General features: G+C 38.3%; 1 protein-coding gene across 2 annotated transcripts in view; it reads right to left on the bottom strand.

Annotated features, from left to right (window-relative positions):
* The window catches only part of adam12 (ADAM metallopeptidase domain 12), a 92,222-nt gene continuing 66,369 nt past the window's right edge, over positions 1-25,853 (bottom strand). The window contains exons 12-23 of one of the 2 annotated variants that reach the window (XM_014470942.2): positions 23,045-23,222; positions 20,499-20,588; positions 19,330-19,525; positions 19,130-19,238; positions 18,527-18,725; positions 15,409-15,486; positions 12,872-12,980; positions 12,515-12,701; positions 8,858-8,966; positions 7,057-7,311; positions 1,804-1,979; positions 1-1,526 (exon numbers count right to left, since the gene is read on the bottom strand). In XM_014470942.2, the coding sequence (XP_014326428.2) occupies positions 1,478-1,526; positions 1,804-1,979; positions 7,057-7,311; positions 8,858-8,966; positions 12,515-12,701; positions 12,872-12,980; positions 15,409-15,486; positions 18,527-18,725; positions 19,130-19,238; positions 19,330-19,525; positions 20,499-20,588; positions 23,045-23,222 (1,735 nt within the window). In that variant the 3' untranslated portion in view covers positions 1-1,477. The remainder of the gene's footprint in view (positions 1,527-1,803; positions 1,980-7,056; positions 7,312-8,857; positions 8,967-12,514; positions 12,702-12,871; positions 12,981-15,408; positions 15,487-18,526; positions 18,726-19,129; positions 19,239-19,329; positions 19,526-20,498; positions 20,589-23,044; positions 23,223-25,853) is intronic. The other variant, XM_023326887.1, reaches the window with a different exon arrangement.

Here is a 25,853-nt window from a genome sequence, read left to right as displayed (position 1 = left end):
ACAAAAAAAACTTTATTTGACCTCTGAAATCAACAGTCAGGCCTCACAGTTCATTTGCGACGCTCAAGTGTTAAATATCAGGTTCTCACTGAGAAGGATAAATGGGGCTCAGCCGCAGAGCAGTTCTTACATTTCTGTGCTTGTAAAACAAAGAGATAAGAACAAAATGAAAATGGCAACAGACACAATAGTTACACTTTACAGTAAACTCGGTGAACAGTCCTTACAAACACATTTACCACACAATTCACACAGCTTTAATGTTTATGTTCCAACAGTGAGCCGTCATGCCAACTGTTTCACACTTTAACAAGATCAACACATTTTTTTTGTAAAGAAACACAAAGCAGGACGTAACTGACTTTCATTGTGTTGCGGTGAAATTTAGGATGAACTGAAAAAGTGCCCATAAGTGCAACACTGCACTCTAAAAATCCCATGATTAAGTCTGTAAATGCACAGGGAGAAACAGCAAAGCAATGCAAAAATCAATACTCGTAAAAGAACAAAAGAGTGGGGAAAAAAACATCAACAAAGGAACAGGAAAACATGCTGTTTGACTTAGAGTGTGGAACTTGGAGAGCTGACAGCGCTGAGGTCATCTGGCTTGGCTCTCAGGGTGGAGGACGAAGTGAGCGTGAATGTTAAACATACAAACACTGGCGTTAATACTGATGAATTGGTTGCTGGAGGAATTCGCTGGAACACGATCAGTCTGTGGAATCTGTCAGCGCTCGGTTTCTGACGTCTCGTCTGAATCGGTAGAACATGTTGAGCATCCAACACTTCTCAGAGGCAGTGAAAGGGAATTTAGGTGCCTTGATGTGAGCCAATCAGAATCATTTTCCATCTAGCGTCATCTTGGAAATCATATTTTCTCGTCGGTAATTGCTTATATTTTTGTTTTCCAAGTACAATGGCAGATAGAATACAGAGAAAGTGTTTTGATATTGAAAACCCTATGAGTAGAATAACTAAATAAATAACGCTGTTAAACTGACTTGTGCCCCGTTTCCCTTCATCTGTAATCAAGTTTGACTTTGTCTACAGTTCCATCACTCAATTCAAATCAATTGCTAAAAAAAAGACTCTTCAATTTAAGCACATATTTTTTTTAAAAAAAAGTAAAAATAATGTAAAACAAATTTTATAAATGACTCTTGATTTCTCCTTTTGCTCAAATCCTGCTTGTGGAAAATTCTTCTTCATTTGCACACAGGCTTATAATGTCAGAGTTAAATAGTTAAATAGATAAATAGTTCATTGGTACCTGAGAGAGGACAGCACCTTCTAGAGGCGTAGCACCAAGGTGTGACGGTCATCCTCGTTTCTCCCCAGAAACTTTGCAACTCTTCCTGTGGTCCAACATGTCCAACAGAGTCTTGTCTCAAAGATTAGTGCAAAACAAGAAAGTCTTTGTAGTTTCTTCCTTTTTTTATGAGATTTTCTCTTTTGACTCATCTGCAAAGTCGACTACTCAGCAGTCCTGATTCTTTGGTGGTCTGTAGGGCAATGCTGGCACAGGTCTGAAACACAAATAAAGGTCACCGTGTTTAATAAAGCAGAACTAGGTCAACGTGACTGTGTTGTATTGTCATTTTCTGCGATTGGTCAACACAAAGCGTCACATAACTAATAAAATGTCTACACATTTTCTTTAGTTTTTCACATTTGGTGGTTTATCAGAAGATATACCACCACTCACCAATTAACTCTCCAAATATGCACAGGAATAAAATGCCCAAAGTGCAAAGTGAACACTTGAGACACTGACAGACAGACTTTCTTTTGTGTTGGACAGACCTGTTTGGTAAAGGGATGCTGGGCGGCGGTCTAGGAACCTTGGGGATAGGTACTGGGATCGCTCCGGTCCCTGGGATGTGGACCCCCGATGGTGTGATGCTGTACCCAAGTCGAGAGCTCCGCCCTAACGGATCAGCAGGCAGAGGTTTCTGTGGTGGACTGGGCTTCTCAAAATCCTGACAAGGAAAATGAAGATAGATCGACGTACTTGATAACGAAACATTTGCTCGATGTTATTCTTACAAACAGAACAAAATGGGACTCGGAACATACAGGATTTTCTTTTTTTTTTAAAGAAAATCCTGCGTTGTGCGTTGATGCTCTAATAATGTTTCACTAGAGGGCAGTGTGTTCTCAGCATCTTCTCTGAATAGACACAGCAAACATATGATAACCCCACCTCCACATTCTTTTCTCCATCACCTCCATGCAGATGCTGTGTGACGGTGGAAGGTTATCTGGATAAGGTGCCACCGTGTGTTACTAATCTAAGTGAGGAGGCGAGAAAGCGATAAACTTCAGCTACAAGCTCAAGGCTCAGGCTCAAAAATATAAAAATAAATCCCTACATGTACCCAAGACACAGAGTTTGACAAACCTAAAGTGATGTGCACTCACACAAAAAGCAACAAAAAAATAAAGCTCAACCAAAACGGGGCAATTCTGTCAGCTTGAAAACTTGTTAAGAACCCAGAGGACTCCAGCACGGCCATGTTTCTGCCAGTAAAACTTTGCCAAGTGATATACGTCTGGGGGATTACTGTGTTTTCCAGATTTTGTGATAAACGCATATTCTACTTATAACAATAGCTCCAACTATGTGGCTGCGGTAAACAAGAAGCCTTTAATGATTCAGATGGTCCCACATAAGCTTCATGAAGACTTTGTTTACAGAGTTTATTGTGAGGGAACCTTGCTGGTCAACACAGGGCATGACCTTAACCTCACTGAGCCGCTTGGTGATAGAAACGCCAACTGTGAGTCAGACATGATTGGTGGGTGCCTGTGACTGATTCATCGAAGTTCCTTGGAGGCAAAAGACCTTTACTCCTCTCCAGGTTGTTCACAGAAACGGAATCATTTAGCTGTTGTAGGTTTAAGTAAAAGTAGGAATGCAGCTGATCAATTTTTTATTCCTCAATCTGATTCTCTTGATTGGACATGCGTTTAGAGTCCCCTTTTTAATTTTTTGTCACATTTTGTCTTATTACAGGTAAAAAAACTCCATCAATATATTTGATTGGGATGATTAAAATTGTATGTTAGGGTTGGAAATTGTAAGTTGCTCATTAACAATGAGAAGGTTCCCATATTCAGGTACACAGATGCCTAAAAAAAGGAATGTTTCAGTCAGAGTGAGCTCCATTATCAACTCAGCAGGGTTTTTTTTTTTTTCTCCAAGTCTACATCCCAGCAAGTGCGCAAGTGGGGGGATGAAAGGTAAACAGTGGGGGATTCCAGTAATCCAATTATAAAAATATGTGGAAATATTAACTCAACCAAACAGCAAACAGTATCCCCGGCCCCTGAGTAGGTGATGTAGCTGAACAGATACATCTATCTGAGCGCATTAATTCAAGATCTGAGCTCGTAGCAGCATTGTTTGCTTAAAACCTCATATGCTGAGAGAAATCTTGGTAATGTTTCCATATATGTTAATTCAAAATCAAATATTGCATTGTTATCTGAGTAGCTGTGCTTCAATATAGAGAAGATGCAGTTATTTGGTTTGAGATTTTGTAAAGACAAGTACAACATTATTTTTTCTCCTCAGCAAAAATACAGCTTATTTAATTTATATTTCCAGCATCTGATAAGTTGTTAAAGGGGGGGAAAAAGCATGATAGAAAAAACAGGTCTTTTGAATTCCCTCCCAAGCAGTTTTCTTTAAACTTTAAGAGAATTTTTTTTTTCTTTTCCCAGTAAATGCCTTGATATCAGTGGGGCGCAGTCAGTTTGAAGACATTCAGGCAGAACCAGCGGGGGAGCTTGTAATACGCTCTTAAAAATTGATGTTCTGTTTGTCGTTGTTAGCCTGCTGTTAAATACCAGCAGAATCCCTCATGTGCCTGTGACCTACATATGCCGTCTCTTCCCTCTCGATCTGATTAATCGCTACCAAAATGGCTTCAAGATATTAGCAGGTAACAGGGTTTTATTGTTTTGGCAGCTGGGGAGCCGTCAATTTTTATGGCGCACAGTCACCCCACAAATTTCATACGGAGACACCCAGTGCACCCAGTGGCAATTATTGAGATGGTCAATGTGGCTCACTGCCCAGGGCAGCATTCTGTCAGGGGACAGCAGAGAGGATCCCCCCCAAACAAAACCTGTCAGTTGAGGCCAAAATAAGTAATTTATTATCATGCTCATTCATTGGGGAGAAGGCCCAATTTGAGGCTGCTTTTCTAGAAACATGGGCCGCATTTTATCATCTAGTGAATGTAATATTATAACATTGTTTGCTGTGAAAACAACATTTTTATTAACAAAAAAAAGTGAATCCATTTTTTTCTCAAAAAGTTTAAAATCTTGGCTCATCTCCAAGATCCATGATTTTAACACCTGTTTTAATTGTGCTGTAACATAATCAGCTTATTATGTTAAAGCACACACCATAATATTATGTCCTAACATAATAACTTCAGGGAATGGTTTATTAATAATTCAAGGCACTTTGGCATTAAAATAGAAAGGAAATGCAATGTAAGAGACTAAATTTGGCAGAGTTATTTACTTATCTCAGAATCTGTTGATTTACTGAAATCCTGGACGAAAATATCTTATTTAGAGGTCAGAATGGGTAAAATTGTTCAACAGGATATGGAAACTACTTTTTTTTTGTCAGTTTAAGCTGTCTGACATGTGCTGATTTAATAATAATCATAAAACTGTGCACAGTTGGGCTTAGCCAGAAAATAGTCACTGCTATTTCTACGGATGGGAGCTTCGTGGCAATAGCTCGGAAATGCATAACACCTGTGTGTGCTCACTTTTGGCTGCAGCTGCCAGCTTTTTCTGCTGTATTTCACCTGATTCATGGTGAGTGATGGAGAGAGATACAGCGCTGCGTGTGAACAACAGGAAAAGCTGATTCAGAGTTGGAGTCGTTTTCTTTTCCTCCCCATTGCTGTTTGAATGCACTGATCATGTTTTATTAAGAGGTTTTTATTTTCTAATGAGACCATGGAAGTCTGGGTGGGTTAAACCTGGAGGTGGTCAATTATTTGATGTTTTTATTTGGGTTTGCTAGTTAAAAATGTAATAAGATTTAAAAAATATATATTTCATAATTTGTGAGACTGGTTTTTTTTAGTCTTAACAGTATTCAGATCTTTGATGTATTTTTCTCTAAACTGCACTAAAACTACTAAATACATTGGCTGGCTGGTTTAATTAGAGTACATATAACATAAAAATATTTAATATTGAACTACCAGCTCTGTTTCACTCTGTAAAGTTAAGGTGACCCCATGTGAGCACTTGTTGTTGGGTCACAATATAAGACTAATTAGAGTTTAGAGTCTAATTTAAAGGCTAATTTCCTTTTAGTGGACTGAAATAAAACCAACTGAGATATCTACAGGAAAAGTCAATGCTGCGAAGACGCTACCAGAGAAATCAAAAACGGAAATTGGACCCAAATTTCTCGTTTTAAATCCATTTGGACAATCTGTTGTTTTTTTATTATTATTGTTATAAAATATTTTGCAATATAAACCTTCATTAGAAAATAAAATATTACGCTCATGTTATTTTGGAAAGACTATAACGTTAAATGACCATCTCCCTGTGGAAAGATCTCTTCGGGTCTCTATTGGAGAAGTTTGGTGTATGACAGAATTGAAGTTGTTATAACTTACTTGAAAAGAACTACTGCTGCTTCCCTCAGATGCTTACGGTGTTTAAAAGAAAAACGGATCTAACAATTACGATAACTTTTCCTCTAGTCCCACAATTTCTGAAATGCGTAGCATTAAAATAAAACAAGTAAACATTTTAATCATCAATTTAACGTTTTTCTACTATCCATGGTATCACACTTAAACTATACAAACACCCTCCTCCAGATGTTTTGCTTATGTTTTATAATGGAAATTATTTGCAAGTAGGATTATACAATATTTATGTGAAGCAAGAATAATGAGTTAACAGCGGTTATGTGAACGGTTGAAGCCAAACATAAACATAAACAGCATTAATGGAGCTCTAAATCTCATTCGCTGGCTATACAGCTGCAGTGCTGTTCGGTTCCTTCGCCAAAAGTGAATTAGTTTTGTATCTTCTTCCTTCCTTTTTTCTTTTTTTTTTTTATCCCTTTCCTGGAATCCAAAATGGCTCTTTTTGCAGTGTTGGTTCAGGAATGCCTGGTCAAGATTTTGAATCCACCACCTGAGCAGACAGATGGATTTATTATCTCCTCTGCCTCCAATACCACCCGACTCAACAGAAAGCAGAGCTTCACTCAGGAGATGGGGCACAAAGAGGGAGACAGATTGAAATGTTTTGCTGTCAATATGCAGGCGGGCACAAACCAACCGCAGCGAGCTTTGCTGCAGCCTTTTAGAAATGGACACACAGGTGGCAAGTTTTAGGTCATTAAGTGCAATTTGCATATATTTTACATTACATGAATATTTTAAAGAGCAGCAGCTTTTTAGATGAATTAATACTTTCCAACCTACTGGTATTTGTTACATTTTAGGACATGAAAAGCTGAAGTCTGAATTGTATTGAAATGTAGAGCTTCTACTGGCCTTAGATGATGTTAATATTAAGCTTTGTCATATAATTAATCAGTATGATATAAAGAACTTTCTGTTCAAGGGGAATAAACCCACATTATTGCTTGAAAAGATTGTGAATTTTTATCTGTTGTTAATTGTGCTGTGATCTTCTTTAACCACTAACTATTTTAGGAACTACTCAATTTGAAGATTTCCTGGCATTGTGTTTTTTTAAAGGCTTGGGAAGATGTTAATTTAGCTGCTGAATAAAATCTGAGATGTACATTAACACTAAACGCCTACTGAAAAATCTAATCTAAACTGGAAAATTAATAATGTTGACATTTATTCTGTCCTATTTTAAGGCTTAAACATTGTGATGGATGGATGTAGTATCTAGACAACAGAGCAGAACGTTTCCTTTTCACAGACCTGCAAAAGGTTACATTTCAGAGCGTTCCAGGATGCTTAGAAACCCAAAGAGATGATCCGATTAAATCACATCGCTGATATTACTCAAACATACCTGATCCACTCTGTACAAAGACTGCTTGCGCGGCAGGCTGAGGAACGGCGGTACAGGAGTGGGTGAGACCGACGAGTGGGTGGGCAGGACTCGGTGGTAGTGGGTGGGCAGAGGAGGCAGGGTGGGATGGCCCACGCTCAGTGACATGGGCATGGGCTGGCTGATGTGCAGCGGCTGGTAGAGGGGAAGCCTGCGCAGGCTGTGAGAGTGGAAGTTGTGAGGAGGGAGGAGAGGCTCTGCGCTCAGGAAAGACGGCTAGAAGAAGAAAAAAGAAGTGGCGATATTAAGTGTTAGCAAAAGTTAAAAAAAGCAAAACGTTTGACAGAGTGCACACAGATAGTAAGACTAAGCTAAAACATACACTTGAAATTAAGACACCTTACCAACTACCCGATATGATTTTGAACCTTCATGAGGACCGGTGTCCTGGTGGACTCAATAAATGACGTGTAAGAGTTTTCGGGGTGCTAGGTAAGGGTTGAACTGGTGACACAGAAAGCATTCCTGGCTTAATGCGTCGACATTTATCCATGTTTATTTTCTGGACAAAGCCATTAAGAGTTACTGCTATCATTAACTCTGTATTCTTTGTGTTTTAGCTCAATGCTTCTGTGTTTGGCACTGTTTTACTACTGGAGGAAGCCACTGACAGCTGTTGCTCATAGCAACTGTGTATTCATTGTTTTACTTCATATAGAAAGTACTTTTGACTTTTGCATATAAACAATGTTTCTTTCCTGAAAAAATGCATCAGTCAGAGCTTTTGCTGCCACTAACTGCATACTTTATTTTTCCTTTCCATAGAAATTGATCCCAGTTCAGTGTCTTTATGTTTACCTTGTGTTTTTTTTTTTTTTTTTTTTTTTTCCAGGAGGACACTCCTGAAGGAGCTATTTCTGCCATTAACTCGGTGTGTAATGCTGATCTCATAAAACCTGAATATTACTTTCTGGACTTGTAAAAGCCAGAGTCTGGCCAAATGTCCTGACCAGCTGTCATTTTTTTTCAGTCCAGAGCTTACCAATAAGCATGTTAAATGGTCAGAAAGGATTTGGCTGCAGGACAAAAATGCACAAACACACATTGCAGCAGTGGAGATGTATTCAAAGAGCTCTGCTGTGATGCAGACTGACATGTGCGACTGGCTGCAAATGTCACAATAATAAGAACGGACAGGCTGTTTCAGAGATTCACTCTGCTGAGCTATAAAAAAAGATCAACTGGATGAACTTCTATACTTGATTATGACGTTGGATAGAAGTTTCATTCTCAGCGGTTGCCAATGGAGGCGAGCACAAACTCATATCAGATCAACGCACACTCATGCATATAAATGTCCACTCCTTTATTTTGAGGCACAAACACAACAATAGGTAATCTCCCTCTGCGCTTATCATTTTCAGCAAACAAATCAAACCCTATTTTCCTCCACTGCCTGAATCAATCAACTGTGCTCCCCTCGCAGGAAAAAGAAATCACAAACATTAAAGGGGTTCGAGTTTCGACATCCTACATCTCATTTCTGTGACGCCATCTCTCAATTACAGTTTGGCCATGTCCTGTCAACAACAACACTGTAATTAATATTTCCACCTTCCCGAGATATGGTGAGGCTGAATCAATTTTCCAGCTTGCTGTGATCTTATTTGATCAACAAGCCCCGAAGCAATAAGACTCAGAAATTAGTTTTGGATGCAAGTTATCGAAGAGCACTAACGAAAAGTTATCAAAAAGTTAAAAATATCCTCAGCCACACGGTCAGATACAGTAATTAGGTGAATAAACAGAGTAAGTGACTGACCTTGTAAATATTGGCTGTAGAAGGTTTGGGTGGAGGCTTGCGCTGTGGTGTGGGTCTGTACCTGGACTCAGTCCTGATGGGGCTGGTTGGTCTGGTTGCCTCCACGGATCTTGGAGGAGAAAAGAAATTGACAAACATTTTGTCATACATTCGATGTATGTTTGGATGAAATTCCTTTCCCATTTAAAATATTTTCAAATTGCAAATGTTTGCACTATCTTTTAATTTGGACAGACTCTTAGGAAATCTGATTTATTTTTTATTTTGTAAATGCATCAATGAACAGCAGTTTATATAGTGCTGTTTTGGTAAAAATGTCAATCTTGTGAAGTAAACACTTCTTGGTATTTTTGAGTACCTTTCTACTTTTCGGGTCATAGTGACCTGTTACACACACACACACACACACACACACACACGCCACCGCCCACCCCCACGCACACATACACACGGTTTGACTAAAGCAACATAAACAACATAATTATTTGTCTATAATCTCTATCAGGAAACCTTCGCTGTGTGTCTTCTTCAGTGTTTGTCAAATATGGCTGTTTAATGCGAGAAAACTGGACATTGGCATCAGCTAGTAAAAGCCTGATCAGTCCTTCAGTAGTTTTAAATCAGTGAGGAAAAAAGTGTTGGTAATTTTCCATTTTTTTCTGAAAATGTAGGTGTGAATCCATTTTCCTATAGAAACACGATATGGGTAGGGTTAGGTCAATATTGGTGATATTGAGTAATGTCTTAAGCTGCAGCAAGTAGCTCTTTTATTGCTAGTATTTTCTGACTTGTGGAGATTATCTGCCTTACTTGAATGTCATGTTCTCTCATCTAACCCATTTTCAAAGGTGAATAAGACAAAATGGCTTCTGTGTCATCTCATATGTACACCCAATGGGAAATGGATTACTAATTAAAAGTTCTAGGACAATCTGGTCGGGATGAATTGGTAAAAGTTCTAAATGATGTATGTCTGCATCAAAATGTCATCATAATGTTATGTATGGATGATTTTGTGTCTTTGCTCAATTAATATTATCTACTCATACACACATTGCTGCACGCTTAGATAACCATAACCTCATCTCTTTATTTGTCAAGGTTGGGTGAACAAATACAACTCGTGTCTGGTCTCGCCTGGAATAAAGAACTTGGGGTTGATTCAGTAATAAAACATCCAAAAGTAATCTCCTGATTTACAGACTGGACAAATGGATGGCGATGATAAACTTTTACAGATATCATTTGGCAAACAAAGACCACTTTGTGTCATCAAACAATTCTAAGCACGACCAAACAAAAATCATATTCATATTGTGCCACTTTTATTTAACATCTTCATCATCCCCCTACCTCAGACTGTGGAGTCATTCATGTCTTTTAATATCTATGCTGATGACATGCAACTTTTTATTTCTGTTTGACTACTTGACTACAGTCCATTAGTGTTATTGAATTACAGCATGCAATTTTAAAATGTATTTCCTTTCTTGGGATATCACATTTTACTGTCTTTTTTATTAATGTATTTTGAGTAGTTTATGTAATTGTCCTCTAATTTCTGGTGAAGCACTTTGAATTAACTTGCGTGTGAATGGTGCCATACAAATAAACTTATCTTAGACTAAAACAGTAAAGTATGAATATAAAAATGGCTTAGTTACATTTTTTATGCTGGACCTGGTGATTATGTTGAAAATTATGATCCCTCTTCCCCCGCCAATAAAAATGTCCTCAATTAATTGTTGAACTTTTTGCATTTTTTAGTGTGAGATTTTACTGCAACACAAGTAAGGGGGAACAATCCTAATCTTATACAGTCAAATTGCTGGTTGCCTGTTGACGTTAAGTTCAACATTCGCACTGCAGCTGTGTGAATGTTGGGTGTCTTTGCAGCTGCGGTGGGTGGTACTGTGAGCCTGTACTATTTATATTCAGGCCCATATGGATTTAAGTATGGCACATATTCTGAACTTTCTGCTTATTGGTAAGAGAAACTAATAAAAAAAATATGTATGACAAACAGTACAGGATTACTTTCGTGTCAAAATGCATTCTTAAAGGAAGGAAATCTGTAACTGGATTTAAGTATGATGAACTTCCTGCCAACGTTGTTGCCAGATAATGATAAATGTTGATTGCTTTGGTCTCCCTTTTTCTTTGTACGATAAACTCTTTTCTCATCAACTATCCTTTTACATCAGGCAATGCAGTGGCCATAAAAAAGCCAGTGAACCTAGTGAAACAATCAGCCTGCTCCACCTTAAAATCTAAATGCTGCTGTTTGTATACAATATCAAAAAAGCATTATTCTTTTAGAAACTTCAAAATACAAATGTAGGGAACTATCTCATTGCAGCTACTGTTAGATCACATTGCATAAAGTCTGATGCTGGTTTTGTATTAAACTACATTTTGAGAATAAGCAAACAATGTGATAATAACCAAAAACACCCTAATTTCTTATCATACAATGAATTAAAATAATAAAAAAGATCCATATTTGACTAGTGCAAGTCATAAATGCATGAATGTTTTTATGTGAAAGAAACATGTGACATAATAGAAAAGTTAAGAAGCTGACCATCTTTTATCTGCTTCATCTTGCAGACGATCCCCTGATCCCCAGAAAAATATTCCAAATAGCTATGTCATTTAGTAATATTAATATTCAATGTAGTTACTTAACAGTTTAGATAGGGAACAACTGTATTTTAAGTAAGCAATGCAAATTAAGTTAAAGGCTTATAAAAAAATGACCAACTTCAACACGAAAAAAAAATCAAGATAATCCGTTTAATATTAATGCCTTCTTTACTTTTACTTGTTCTTCACTCTTCCAGAAGTTTAATACGTTGGAAAGAAAAGAAAACAGAAACAGATAGTGTCCCCTGTGAATCATTCACTGTTGATTTGCTACATCTGACAGCTTAGACCAACTGTTACCAATTTGTGCTTCAAGTTAGACAGACATTTTAAATTGGACAATTGGAGCACTTGAAAAGTCCTGCTTTCATCTCTTGAGGCGGTTGGAAGAAGAGGATTTTTCTTCTGTGCAGGCAGCTCTTTGAAACACTGATCCAATCTTCCTTTTTCCGTACTGCTAAGATTACAGTAATGGACCTAATGTTGGCGTGAGTCTTTTTTTTTTTGCTCCCCTGTCTTAAGTTGGTTTAAAACGCTGCTGCACATCTTTTAGCTGGTACTCACACAGTTGAAACCACATATTTACATACAATGAATAAAAAGACACATACATATTTTTTTCACGCTGTCTGAAGTTAAACCAGACCAAACTTTTCTTGTTTTACTTTAGTTAGAATTACCAAACTTATTTCTATTTGTTAAATGCCAGAAAACTTGGTAAAAAATTTTCTTAGAAATGATTTTGTAACTCTCCTCGAATTCAAAAGTTTACACACATATGGTCAGTATCAGGGATAACTCTCTTTTAAAATGTATGACTTGGGTCAAACTTTACCATTACATTATCAGTTATTTAATTTCCCTCTGGGATTAATTAAGAAATTTTGGATGTAAATTTGAATTCAAGTTTCAAATTTACATTCAAAATTACAGCTGTATTTTCCTTGAAGATCTCTATAAATAAAAATGGCATAGTGTGGTATATTTTTGTTTTTGTCTGAAAGGCATTACCTGAGTTTTTCCAGAGTGGTCTTTTTGTGGCTGAAGAACAGACGCAGCAGAGTTTTCCTCTTCAGAAAGACGGTCACTGTGGCCACCAGCAGACTAACCAGGGTGACCAGGACCACCATGGTAATGAGCACACTGTCGGCTGATGCCATATACGACAACACGCACATTAATACACACACACGCACATCTACAGCACAGAACAATGACAGGAGATACAGCTGTTACAGCTAGATAATGAGCACAACAACTACAACATACTTTTTGCGCATCTATCTATCTGTCTGTCATATTTTGTTGAAAATGTTCTTGTGATCATGCATACATGAGCAAAGGCAGACATTAAATCGCCCACTCTACCTGCCAGTCTCATTGGCCCGCTGTCAATGCTCCCGCCGAAGCCAGGTTCCTTGCACAACGGAGGAGCCCACTGCGCTTCACAGTGGCAGTTCTTCTTGTTGTTGCACACCTGCAAGAGTGATGGATATTTATTACACTATACATTACACTTAGTCATTTTGATTGCCTTCAGAAATGAACAGAAAATCAACACATCTTGTAATCGCTGCAATCCCAAAAGTTCTAATACCCGCTGAATGTATTTGCATCTGTATTTTTTGTACTTTTATCATATTAAGGTCTGAAACTTGAATGTGTTTTATTGGTACTTTATGTGACAGATCAAAACAAAGTAGGGCAAGATTATGTAATGGAAGGAGATTAATAGGGGACTATATCAAGCAAGAAATCCAATTAGCTCAGATATGTCAGCTAATCTATAGGATGACATCATCATGTGGGTTTTCTCCTGTTGTTTAAAGAGACAGTAATTAGTCTGTACGAAAACTTCTTAATTTAAAAAAAAAATCCCTAAAAAAATGTTGTTGATAACTTTTCTGGCATTTAGTAAATAGCAATAATTTTGGTGATTTTAACTTAACATTCTGAAGACGTTTGGCTTGATTTAACTTTTAGACAATGAGAAAACATGCACTTCTTTGTAGTCAATGTATGTAAATGTATTTGGTTTCAACAGTAGAGGGAAATCCTGGGAGAAAATCTGTTAGACGCTGCAAAAAACCCCCCAAAAAACCCTGGAGCGGATGGCAGCACCTGTAAAACTACAGAACTACAATAGAACGGTTTCCATCTGAGGTCCTAAACTCCAGTCCTTGAAGAGTTGTGTGTGCTTCAACACACCTCAAGTGAATAATTAACAGGACTAAGTAGCACTTGACTGCACACTGAGGAGGGACTTCAGCCATTTGGGGTGTGTTGAAGCAGAATCAAATGTAAATGAGGTGGCATACACTCTTTATCTGCAAAAAATAAAATAAAATAAAACAAAACCTGTTTTTTTTTTCTGAACATCATAGGTATGGCCTACTTTTTTGTTGTACTATCTCAAAATCCAATTAGCTTTTGGTTGCAGGGTAACAAAATGTGAAAACATTCCAGGAATACAAATTGAGTACTTTTTGCAAGACACTGTTAAAAGTGTGTAAGAGCCCATCCAGCTCTTGCCTCGGGTTTCTGGTCAAAGTATTTTATCCAAGTGGGTTCTCCAGAGAGGCATTAAAATGCAGCTGTCAGTACGAGGGAGAACAGAGGAGAAGACAGCAAAGCAGATGTGTAGTGGAGTATTTACATTTAGCACAGATGCACAGCCTGAGTGTCTCCCTTGCCTCCGGCATATAGCGCCATATCCACTAGGTGATAGGGTTAAGAGGCGCTTGGAGGGGATTTCATTGTACGTTTGCTAGAAGAGAAATGCAGCTGACATGAGCGAGCACCGAATCAAATTTAGCATGTTGGAGAGAATTTTTTTTTGCTAAAACTACCACATACTCCAAAGACATTTAATGTAATTTAATTTTTATGTAAATAAAGTGATTTGTAGTATCTAAAGTATTTTATGTACTAAATAAAATTACGATGAGACTCACTTAGGAGCACAGCATTTAAGCACATAATGAGCAGGCTACATATGTCAGATCTATCCAAGATAGAATACTTTGTAATAAAAATTAGATAACATCTGTTTTAGATTTAAACCGTGTTTAAATCTACTTTAATGAAATCAAATTGGCTTCATTAAAGTTTATCAAATCTCTTCCAAGAAAAGGAAAGTAAATAAAAAAAAAAAGTAGATAATCCCTCCTTTCCCGTCATACACCACACCACATTGTCAATTTATTTATTTTTTGCATTTGTTCCCGCCAGAGGAAAGATACATGAGACCATTTTATTGCTTTAAATATTCTTGCAGAGGGAATTCTATTTATCTTTTTGCGGAGAATAAGAGTTTCTTATTGATTGGTTTTTATGTTGTAGAAAGGTTTAATAAACGACACAGGGGAATGAACAAGGCAAAAGTTTTGATTTCTCACTGGCCCCCTTGACTTAATGGAGGGTAAAGATGAGCGGTCAGAATGGCCTGTGGCGAATGCTGCAATTACAGCTCTAAACAACAGAGTACATAAAACATGAAAGCGTCCTTTGTTGAATTATTGAGAAGAGATGCTGAGAGGAATAAAGGTAATCGTTTCGGAGGGGGGGTGAGAGATATAGCGCGACTGATTTACTGTTCCTGTTTCCTTTCTTGTGCAGTTAAAAAAAGGCGGAAAACACTTGAAGTTAAAATTGAAGAATTGTGCTTGAATTCAACCGAGCTAACATCGGCGGAACAATGAAGACTGATTGAGCAGGCTGCATTGCAAATGCACCGCTACTCTTTTATTATTTACAATTACAATGTAGAGAGGGAGCTTACCTGATTGTGTGGCTCTTTGGTAAATGTGAACAGATTAATACACAGTCCCTCCTCGGGCTTGCGAGCACCGCTATATTACATAATTTAACACTAAGCGCTACGCTAAAAGGTACTTTGCACTCACCCCTCGTCCATTGCATTTCCCGGAGCACTCGACGACGCCAAAGACGCTGACATTCTGACACTGCCGGTTCAAGCACACCTATGAAGAGAAAAGCAACATTAGACATTTTCAGAGGAACTAGACTGCAAACCTCAGTGAAGGAGAAATGACTGTATGTTCTGGGTGAGGACAGCTGTGTAATAAAGTAGCAAAACATGGCTAAAACATTTTTTTTTTTTTACAGAGGTAGCACAAACATGTTCCTGTTGACTTGTATTAACTATGAATTAATTCATCAAAATGCAATAGTTTTCTGCAGACGTATCCATGTTTTTATACACTGAAACTATTAACCTCAATGGAATCAGGGGATACATGGAAATGTTTAAATGAAAATAAAGTGAGCATTTGTATTCAGAACTCTTTACTCTGATACCCCAAAATAAAAAAATAAAAGCACAACCAACTGCCTTAAAAGTCACATAATTTATAAATCGTGTCCACTCGGGTGGAGAAATTTAAAACAGACTTAAATTAGAGAACTATTTCCTAAGGTTTGAAGATCAAATAGGTTGTTGCTTAATTGAAAAAGTACGACTTTAGATGAAAACCTACAGCAACATCCAGTAAACTGACAAGCCAGACACTGTAGCTCTGGATGAGCTGCAGGGATTCACAGCTCAGTTTGGAGAATCTGTCAATAGAACAACTATTACATGTTTTGTCTGTAATCCTGAGCTTTATGAAAGAGTGACATGAATAAAGGTATTTTTTAAAAAGAAAGCCAAGGAGGTCCTTTGTGGACTTTCCTACATGCTGTGTGGGAGACCAAACAAACTTAGGTTGTTCTGCTCAGACGAGACCAAACGGTAACTTTCTGACTTGCACAGAAAAGAGCAAAAATATGTGGAGGGAAATGAACACAAGGTGAAGCATGTTACCCGTTGCTTCTCTTCAACAGCTACAGGAAAGCTGGTCAGCAAAGACAGAGCAGAAGATGAAAGGAGCGAAATATCAGATATCCCTCGAAGAAAATTTGTTAGATGCTGCAATTTGTCTTTTGACCTGGGGGGAGGTTCACCTTACAGCAGGACCGTAATCATAAAGATAAAGGCTGAGCTACAATGGGATGTTTTAGATCAAAGCTTATTCTTGAGTCAGAATGTCTCAGTCAAGGTCTTAACCGAAAGGCAATTCAGAATCTGTGGCAATAGTAACAAACTAATGTGCACTGATGTCCTCCATCCAACTTAATAGATGCTGAGGAATTTTGCAGTGAAGAATGGACAAAAAAAAAGTTCAGTCTCTAGATTGCGAGTCTGACATAACATCAAGTCACAAAGGACTTGCTGTTCGGTGCACTCACTTTTCAGATTTTTATATACACTATGATATATTATGTATCCCTTTACTTTCTCATCATTGTGATCTAGTACTTTGACTGGTAAAGTTCCAATAAAATACATTGAAATTAATATCTGTAATGTAAATAATGTTTAATGGGTACAGATGCTTTCCATGAATTAAATAAAAGAGGAATTTGAATTAATGTTACAATTTTTTGGACTGACAGAAGAGTCAATCCATAAAATAATTTTCACTAAAGGTTATTTTAGAGGTAACCTGAAGTGATTAAATTGAGTAGTAAGCCACAAAAGAAACAACAGTTGCAAAATGTTGCAAATTTTTCAAGAACAAAGAAACATCCCAGTGAATAATGACAATAAGACCTGCATTAAGGTGAGCAACGTTCAGCTCCTATTTTCCCCAAATTACCGCAGAACAGCAGGATGTGTACTGTCAGCCTAATGCTCTGACTGATTTGAAAAAAAGCACAAAAACCTTTCTTAAAGAACAAGGACGTCAAACACACACCTCCAGACCATTAAAATTTCTAAATAATGGGTTGTGCAAATTCATGACTTGGGAGTCAGTAACCAGGAGACGAGCTGGTCTGCTTGATGGCCATTTCCTGCATAAAGAGGACAAAAGCAGCTAAACACCAACTACGAGAGCGCTGGTTTGAATGAACTGACCAGGAAACTCTTTCACTTGGTTCTTCAATGATTATAATTGCACTTTTAAAATCACTAAAGAATTTTAGAATTACTGTTCAGTTACTGACGCTTTAGTACCTGAACGTGACAGCGTGTGCAAAGTTTCAGGTGGAATATTCCTGCATCAACTCGACATTTGAATAGCCTTTTCTGATCATTTTCATACTCTGGCTCTTAAATGTTCATTCAAAATTACAAAAACCTTTTTTCTTTTTTCTTTAGAAGATAGACTCCAAGCTGTGGTGGGGAAGAGGGGTTTGAGCTGCATGTCATTTGCACTCTTTTGTAGAGCTAATGAAGAGGTAAATAGTTTTGTCCCAGGGCCCTTGGCTCAAGAGAAGAGGTTGGGAGGCATAGCTAATAAAATAACTGATTCCACTGTAGAGCTGGCTCAGGCAGAAGCACAAAGTGTACAAATAAATCACCGAATCCACTCAGGAGTTAACTTTATTAGATGCTCTTCTCTGTTCTCAAACCTCCTCAGTGCCTGAATTGATACTAGAGAAGTACACAAATTCTTCTTTTATGACAGCGATTCAGCTCTACAAACACTCCACTGGAGATAATGGAGTTCTGAGAACAAAATAAGAGATCCACTGATCGGCCTTTTCCTTGTTTAGACATAAATAAAACACTTTGCGGCAATTAATGAGGCTCCTTATTTGAAAAAATGAGACAGAAGTCAAAAGAGATAAACGATTACAAGTTAATTAATTGAGATTTTACTCTAATCACTAAAAAGGCTGTTTATTCATTGAAGGTCATGCTTACAACGGTTTACTGTTTGATATGGAGTCACAACAGCATATGAAACAATATAATCAGGAAAATGAAACAACGGCGACATACACGTTTTTTTTGTCAGTGAGAGCTGGAAGGCTCATGAGGAGAACATTAGGATATGTCCAAACCCTGGTTAGAGTCTGGTGATGAAAATCTGTATGCCTCACTGCTAAATGCACAGCAGCATAACATCAGAAATGTTTTTCCACGCCACTAAATCATACGGCAGACACACAGCAGTTTAACAGAGGTGTGCAAATCTGACCTCTTTTAATTTTTTTCATATACGTGTTGCTCACCATGTTGTCTCCACACTTTGTCCCCGCTAGAACAAGCCCGGGGTCTGGCATGTCATCCCCCAGGTACACGTGTGTGCCCCGACACAGAATACGTCCTCCTTCCTGTAGCGGGATATTGGTTTCTATGGAGACAGCGTTTGTGCCGATCACTGGCCGGTTTGCTCCACCTTGGCACTGAATTTTACCACACTTTGCATCCCTGCAGGAATTCACAGAAATATGGAGTAAGGAACTGTTTGTCAAGTCATAGACAAACCGAAGTAACTGCGAAGACGGATGAAAGCTCGCTGCGGAGGATGACTGGGCGTCGTTAATGCAGTTACATCAACTAACAAGGAGCTTGATTACAGAATTACCCCGAAGGGAGAACAGTCTTATTACAATTAGATGACAATCCAGCATTAAATTATTCATAAATAATTTCTTAAAGAGTCCTTTAGTACTATCTTTCACAGATTGCAATTTTCCACCATGTTTGAACACCACATGTTCTTCGCTTCAAATGGATAATGGCAAATGATGCAACTTAAAGCGGGTTTCGTTGTGCTTTGCATAGCAATTTCTCTCTACCTTCACTTCCTGAGTGTGGCAACAGAATCCTACCTTGCGTCACATTTGGCAAAGGAGCCTCTGGAGTCCTTCCCACAGTTCCCGTAAGGATCCCCTGCAGAGTTGACTCTCTCGAAGCAAATCCCGGGAGCAGGTTTAGCTCCTGCAAAACAGAAACAAACAGTCACCATATTTTGATGAGGAATTACATGGTTTGAATACAGACACGCTTCTTTTAGCAGCATTTGCTCCACCTGGTCCCCACAGCGTGATGCACTGCTGCTCGTGAGTCTGGCAGATGCCGTTGTAGCAGTAGCCGTCTACGTTGTGGCAAGCGTGTCCGTCGTGCAGGTAAACGTTGGCTGGGCAGTGCGGACTGGATCCGGTGCAGAACTCGGGCAGGTCGCATGAGTTGCTGGACTCGCGGCACATGGTGCCGGCCAGTTTGAGCTGCAGACATGTATAGTTCAGTAAACCACTCCACGTACCCAAACCCTGCTGACCTCGTCTATCTCTTCATGGCTGTTGAGAGCACTGCTTGGATGATATTTGGTAAAGGTGAAAGCATGTCAGTGAGTGTTTTAAGTTTTTAATATCTTGAGACGTCAAATATCTGTTTCACGTTGGACTAAAATATTACAAAGGAAGAGTTTGAAGTTTGTTGAAAAACTAATTTGACAGAGCCTCTACTTTTTTTTATTTGTAAATGATTAAAATGAGTATTGGTATGAAAAAAATAAAACATCTCAATCTATTTTTTTAGTTCACTAGAGTGTTGGATAGAAGAGCTGACTTTGCCTTTTTCATCTGTTTTGTAAAAATCATCCAATAGTGGGCTGAAGCGCTTTTGTGTGGCTGATGTAGGCGTCCATATCTTTGCTTTCACAAATCATCAGTTTGCCATCATAAAGTTTTTATTTCTCATATTTCTGAATAAACCTTTGCTTATGCAAACAATATCTCTCATGACTGACCTGCTTAATTTGAATATGAAAGGTTGAATGCAGTTCAGAGACTGAAAACAAGCATGATGCGTTTTGCTAAGTAATATCACGACTGTGGGATGAATTATAACTTCATCCTTCACATGGCAGTGAAAGATGAAGCTTTTTCATCTCAGAGATAAAATGTAGTTTAAATTGATAAATTCATATATGTAAAAATACTCTAAATAATAATAATATGTAAACATTTCTTTACGAGGAACTGAATATTTAATGAGGCAGTATAGTCATGTATAGCATGACTGAATTTATTTATAATACTGTGAGTGTGTGAAAAACATTTTGAGAGAACATTAAGTCAATTACAGACACCTTCAAAATGCCTCTTTTCAGAATTTCCTTCCATCCAAAGGATTTTCTTTTAGTCAAAATGAAAGTTAAACAAGGTTCAACGTGGAGGGAGACCTAAAACACGTTACCTTGCAGTCTTCACAGCATTGCCCGTGGGCGCACACAGCATCTCCTTTGAGGGTGCATGTGGTGGCGTTGCAGCAAGGGTTCATGCATTCCTGGAGTGCAGAAAAAAGAAAACAAACCAGCTGACAGCATGTGGTCCTGATCACAGGTCTGAGGCTTGCCAGTCCCTGTCAGATGGAGCGCTCCGGGTCATCGGAAAGCACTTCCTGTCCACAGATTCCCACCCTGACCTTCAGATCTTAGAGCTGGAGCTCATGTGTTTTAGATTTGGCAGTTCTCAAATACTTTCAGCTTATCTAGTGATGAAAAAGAAGGTTTAGACATTTTTTTTATTTTTTGACCTCTGTGACGAGTCAGCAGAGATAACAGGGAAAAAAAGAGTTGAGGAGTTCATCGTCTTACTGAATTTCTCTGCAACCTCCGTATGAAGGCATATGAATTGTTGACTCTCTAATTTGTCAATGCTGTTTAATGAGTCTGACTGTTTACTCTTTGTCTCGCTTTTTCGATTTCTTGTTTATCTCCAGGCCTCTGTGGGTTGCCAGATCAAACAAGCCACGTGGGGACATCGGGGAGGTCATTTTGAGGTATGGTCGGAAAGTCTAAGCTACATGCTGGTTTGCTGGTGGTCAAACAGAACGACTCCAGTAAAATACCACCTACTGATTTCTAAACAATGGAGTTTCCTTACTCTGCGTACATAAACAATCATGGATCCTGCTCAGTTTAGCCAAATTGCAAAATCTAATTTCATTTGAGAGGAAATAAACAAACAGCCCTCGACTCCAGCAAAAAGACCACGCAGCTTTGTAGTTTAAAAGAATCAACAGAGTGACACGTCTCTCCAGAGGAACCGATCGCATCTTGTTAACGTCAGGAAATCTACATGTTAGCTTTCAAGTTTTATATTTCAGCTTCATGCTCTTCCAGTGTAACAGACCAATACTGGTCTCTCAAGAGTACGTGATGCGGGGAAGATAAGTATTAAAATTCATTAGCTTCTAACTGCTATTTAAATCTATCAGATTCATATTTAATCAACTCTTTATATCTTCTGAAAGGCTGCAGCTACAACTGCTAAATGTTAATTGGTATCAGATCTGCAGCATGCAAAGAGCAAACTCATCTCTGAGTCTGTTCATCTACTCATTCTAATTTAATTTATATGTAAAGACATACAAATTAAATATAAAGGACAATGATTATTTTCAGAAAACCAGAATAATCAGTAACAAATAAGAATATTTCCACTGAGTATGATTCGGTTATATTAAGGTTTAAACCCGCAGTGTGCACAGGCGGGAAGACAGCGGGCATGGATGTGTGCTGCAGAGTTTGGAAGGCAAAGCCAAAGAAAGCTAGTTTAAGCTAAGACTGCATTTAACTTGTTTGCTTGCTTTGTCACACAGCCGGGCAGCAGTTTGATTAATGAGTCTCCAAACATATGAATTCACCATGGGCACCTGGTCAAAGAAAAACAAGATGTAAACAAAATAAAACACTACCTCAGTGGGGTTTTCCCTTTGTTTCTGGTAGAATATTCTTGGCTTCATTATGATTTAGTGCTTTCAAATTACAAAAACATTCTCCAGAGATGGTGGGAGTTTTGAGTTTGAGGTTGTTAACTTTGGTAGAGGGGATTTTCAGTGCTTCAAGTTGATTCTTTGCAGAACCAGAAGCACTGTTTTTTTCCCCCCAGACTTATGTTTAGGCAAAGCTATGGAAAAGGACAACAGCAGGTAACTGCAAATGACAGATTTGCAATGCCTTACAAATACATTCATAACCATTGAACTTTTCACTTTTTGTCACATGACAACCACAAACCTTTTTGAATTTCAATGGGATTTGTATGTGATAGACCAACAAAGTGGTTCATAATTGTGAAGAGGAAGGAAAAGACTGATGGACCTTAATACAGGACAATCCTAGAAGAAAACCTGTTAGAGGCTGAAAAAAAGGCTTGAGATCAGAAGTAGAAGTAGCAGAAGTCTGCTTTCAAGCAGGACAATAACCCTAGAAATACCGCAAGAGCTCCGATGGAATGATTTAGATCTAAGCATATTCACGTGTTAGAATCCCCCATTCAAAGTGCAGACCTAAATCCAAATGCAAATTTGTGGCAAGACTTCAAATTGTCGTTCACGGACACTCTCCAACCAATCCGACTTAGCTTAAGCTGGTTTGCAGAAAAATATTGTAATAATATTGGTCTCTGGAAAGGTTGGAGGAACATACCCCAAATGACTTGCAGATGAAAATCCACAAATATTGAGCAAGGAGATACAAATGTATAATGTGCACACAATGAAAATTTTATCTGGAATTTGTATTTTTTCCTCTCTTTTCACAATCCACTACTCAAAGATTAGGTTACCCCACAAAATCCGAATACTTCAAATTCAAATTCATTTCTTTCTCCACCACAGAACATGCTTATGTTGTCACACTGAGTTGCACTTAGAGCTTCTCTGCATGACCACGGACGAAGAGTCTGATGCCTTCCACTGAGGAGGGTTAAGATGAAGCCTTTTGTTGTCAACTTTACCTCAGGCTCCCCGCAGTCGCACTCCTCTCCCTCCTCCACGTAGCCATTGCCGCACTTCTGTCCGCCATAAAGCACCTTGACCTCTGGCATGTTGTACAAACACATGCCCACACCTTTCTCCAGACTGGCTGCGAGGTCCTTCTTGCTGCAGGTGCTGAACACCGTCGGGAACGGATACCTAAGAAATGAAAGGAGGAAAAGAGTAAGACAACTAAAGAGATATGGTCTTAATAAAGCTAATCTTGCTTGATGTTAGATTTGACAGTAGACAATAGAAAAATGACCCAAAAAGGTGATAAGGAATAGAGATAACTTTTACAACAATGACAGACATACAGTATTTGCTCATTCAAGAGGCTTTTTCACACAAGTTTAATGTTCTGATGGCATTGTATGAGGCGTGCTTCAATGGATTTTCTGTCCTACACAAAACATAAATGGCTCATTTTTGCCAGCGGCTGCATTTACAAGAGTCGTAATCTGGCTGGACAAGAACAATTTAAGCAGCTCTCTGAACAGGGTCATTGGGGATGAAGGTGATTTCTGAATGAGTCCATGTACATGTGAATACTTTAGAAAATTGCAACCATGAAAGCAACGGAATTTCCAATTTGAGTCTTTCCCATATCACTTTTCTTCAAGGCTGACTGATCTTTTATTTAAAGTGGGAGTAAAATAAAGTCTACACTTATAGAAAAAAAAAAACATTATGACTAGTGGGTAGAACCTTTTGAAATGGTAATGAAAACAAAAAATGGTAAAAAACTATTTTATTTGTTGGGGGAACAAATTAAAGAAATAAAGTGATACAATTTTGATATTCTTCTCGACTCCACTCTTTCATTCGAATCACACATCGCTCAAATAATACAAAAAAAGGTCAGAGAGGAGTTGCCTAGGAACAATACAAGAAGTGAGAAAATGGCCGCCTCCAGTCAGTCAGACCCCAGAGGAGAGTGTGGATAGCAACAGGTATTTGAGGTCCTGACATGGACTTTTCACACTCAAGCTAACTGCAAAGAGACAGATAAAGAGCTTTTCCACTTGAAACCACCGAGACAGTACAAAGTCTCTGATGATGGTGACACATATTAATGCAGAGGACCACAGAAAGCTTAAAGTTTCTCTTAAAATGTGTGTGGGGGTGTGTGTGAATGGGTGAACGACTGAAAGACTGAATGTAGTGTGAATCATTCTGGGATCCTATGGGCTTGATGGAGTGTAAGCTATTTACCGTTTCACCATTAAAGAGTGACTGCAGTGCCTTTCTGCCCGGCTGCAGCAGAGTCATCAAGGTCAGTTTTCTTCTGTATAGATCCTGGCAGCTTGCATCATTGAGTCACTTCATTTTCAACTGTGACCAGTTACATTCCACAAAAGATAGATTATCTTCTTTTTCTCACTGATATTGAATCCGACTGGATGTTTTCATTGCTTTCTGTTTTGGTTATCCTCATAAAAACTTTCACAATAGTTTGCTGGAACTTTGGTCCATTCCTACAAACAGAACTGGTGTAATTTAGTTAAGTATGTCAGCCTCCGTTGGTCGGACACACCATTTCAGCGTCATCATTTTATGGATGTAATTTTGACGCTCACTCCAAAATGTGGTCATTTTGTCCTTAAGCCACTTTGTAGCAAACTTGAGAGTATGCTTGGGATATTGCCTTGTAAATCTTTGGTTGCCAAGTTTTTCCTGCAAAAACACCTTATCCAATTGGCTGCAGAGAGTTGGGCAGATTTCAACACAGACAGCCAGAGAACAATTGACTGTTATTAGAGGGAGTAAGCTAGATGGAGACAAAGGCTTGGAAGATGCAATATTTGAAACATCAAAAACAATTTTCTCTAAACAAAGAGGGATTAAGGAGAAAAAAAAAAGACCTTTAAAGACTGAAATTATTACTAGCAACTTAATTATCCCAAGAGCCACACCTACCAACAAGTGACTGATCAGTAATCCTGAACCTTTTGAAATTATTTCTTCCTTTTTATATAGTTGGACTAATTGGCCTTTAACTTTGAACTTATAAAACATGCAGTATTTACACCAACCTTTGTGAATAATTTAGTATTAGACAGTAAAAGCCAACAACTACATGTCACATTAGACTGGAGACCATAGACCAAGAGCTGATCCTTCTTGTGAGCATTATTCAAGACAACCAAGCAGTGTTGCTGGTCTGACAAATTGCTTCACTCGGACAGGTTCATCTGATGCATCTCAGATCAGATATAGGCTGATGGGGGTCATTGTAGCACTATTTTTTTATTCTCTGCATTTGGGGTTTTTAAATGATCTAGATCATTGGGAGAAAGAGTCTTCAGGTTATGTCATAGGCTTTAATCACTTTGAATTTCAATGAGACCAGGCAGAAGTCTCATCCTAAGAATAATTAGCATATTAATGAGTTGATTCTTAATTCCCTCAAATGAATTGTTTTGCTAACAATCCCCACAGTTTCTTGTTATACTCAGATAATAAGGCAATAGGAGGTGAATTATAATTCTATCTTGGCAACACACTGGCTGTCAAGGAAGATAAAAACTAAAGAGACAAGTGATAACGCCATGTTCACTTTGGATAACGTAATAATGTAAATACAGCATTTCTAACCTTGTTATCTCTGTGTTGGAGCAGCATATTAAAACTGTGCTGAGTGGGAAAATATGTAAGTATATAAATTGTATAAATTTCATTAGCGTTAAGGTGGCAGCAGACTGGGAGTCTATATTGTAATCTTAAAATAACTAAGATTGCTATCAGGAAGGAAAAATCTTAATTGGGACTCCGCTATTTTCATTCAAC

Source organism: Xiphophorus maculatus, chromosome 22 (genome assembly GCF_002775205.1).
Source record: "Xiphophorus maculatus strain JP 163 A chromosome 22, X_maculatus-5.0-male, whole genome shotgun sequence".
Classification (NCBI taxonomy): Eukaryota; Metazoa; Chordata; class Actinopteri; order Cyprinodontiformes; family Poeciliidae; genus Xiphophorus; species Xiphophorus maculatus.
Note: the sequence above shows the minus strand (reverse complement) of the source record. Positions and strands in the feature narration are given on the sequence as shown.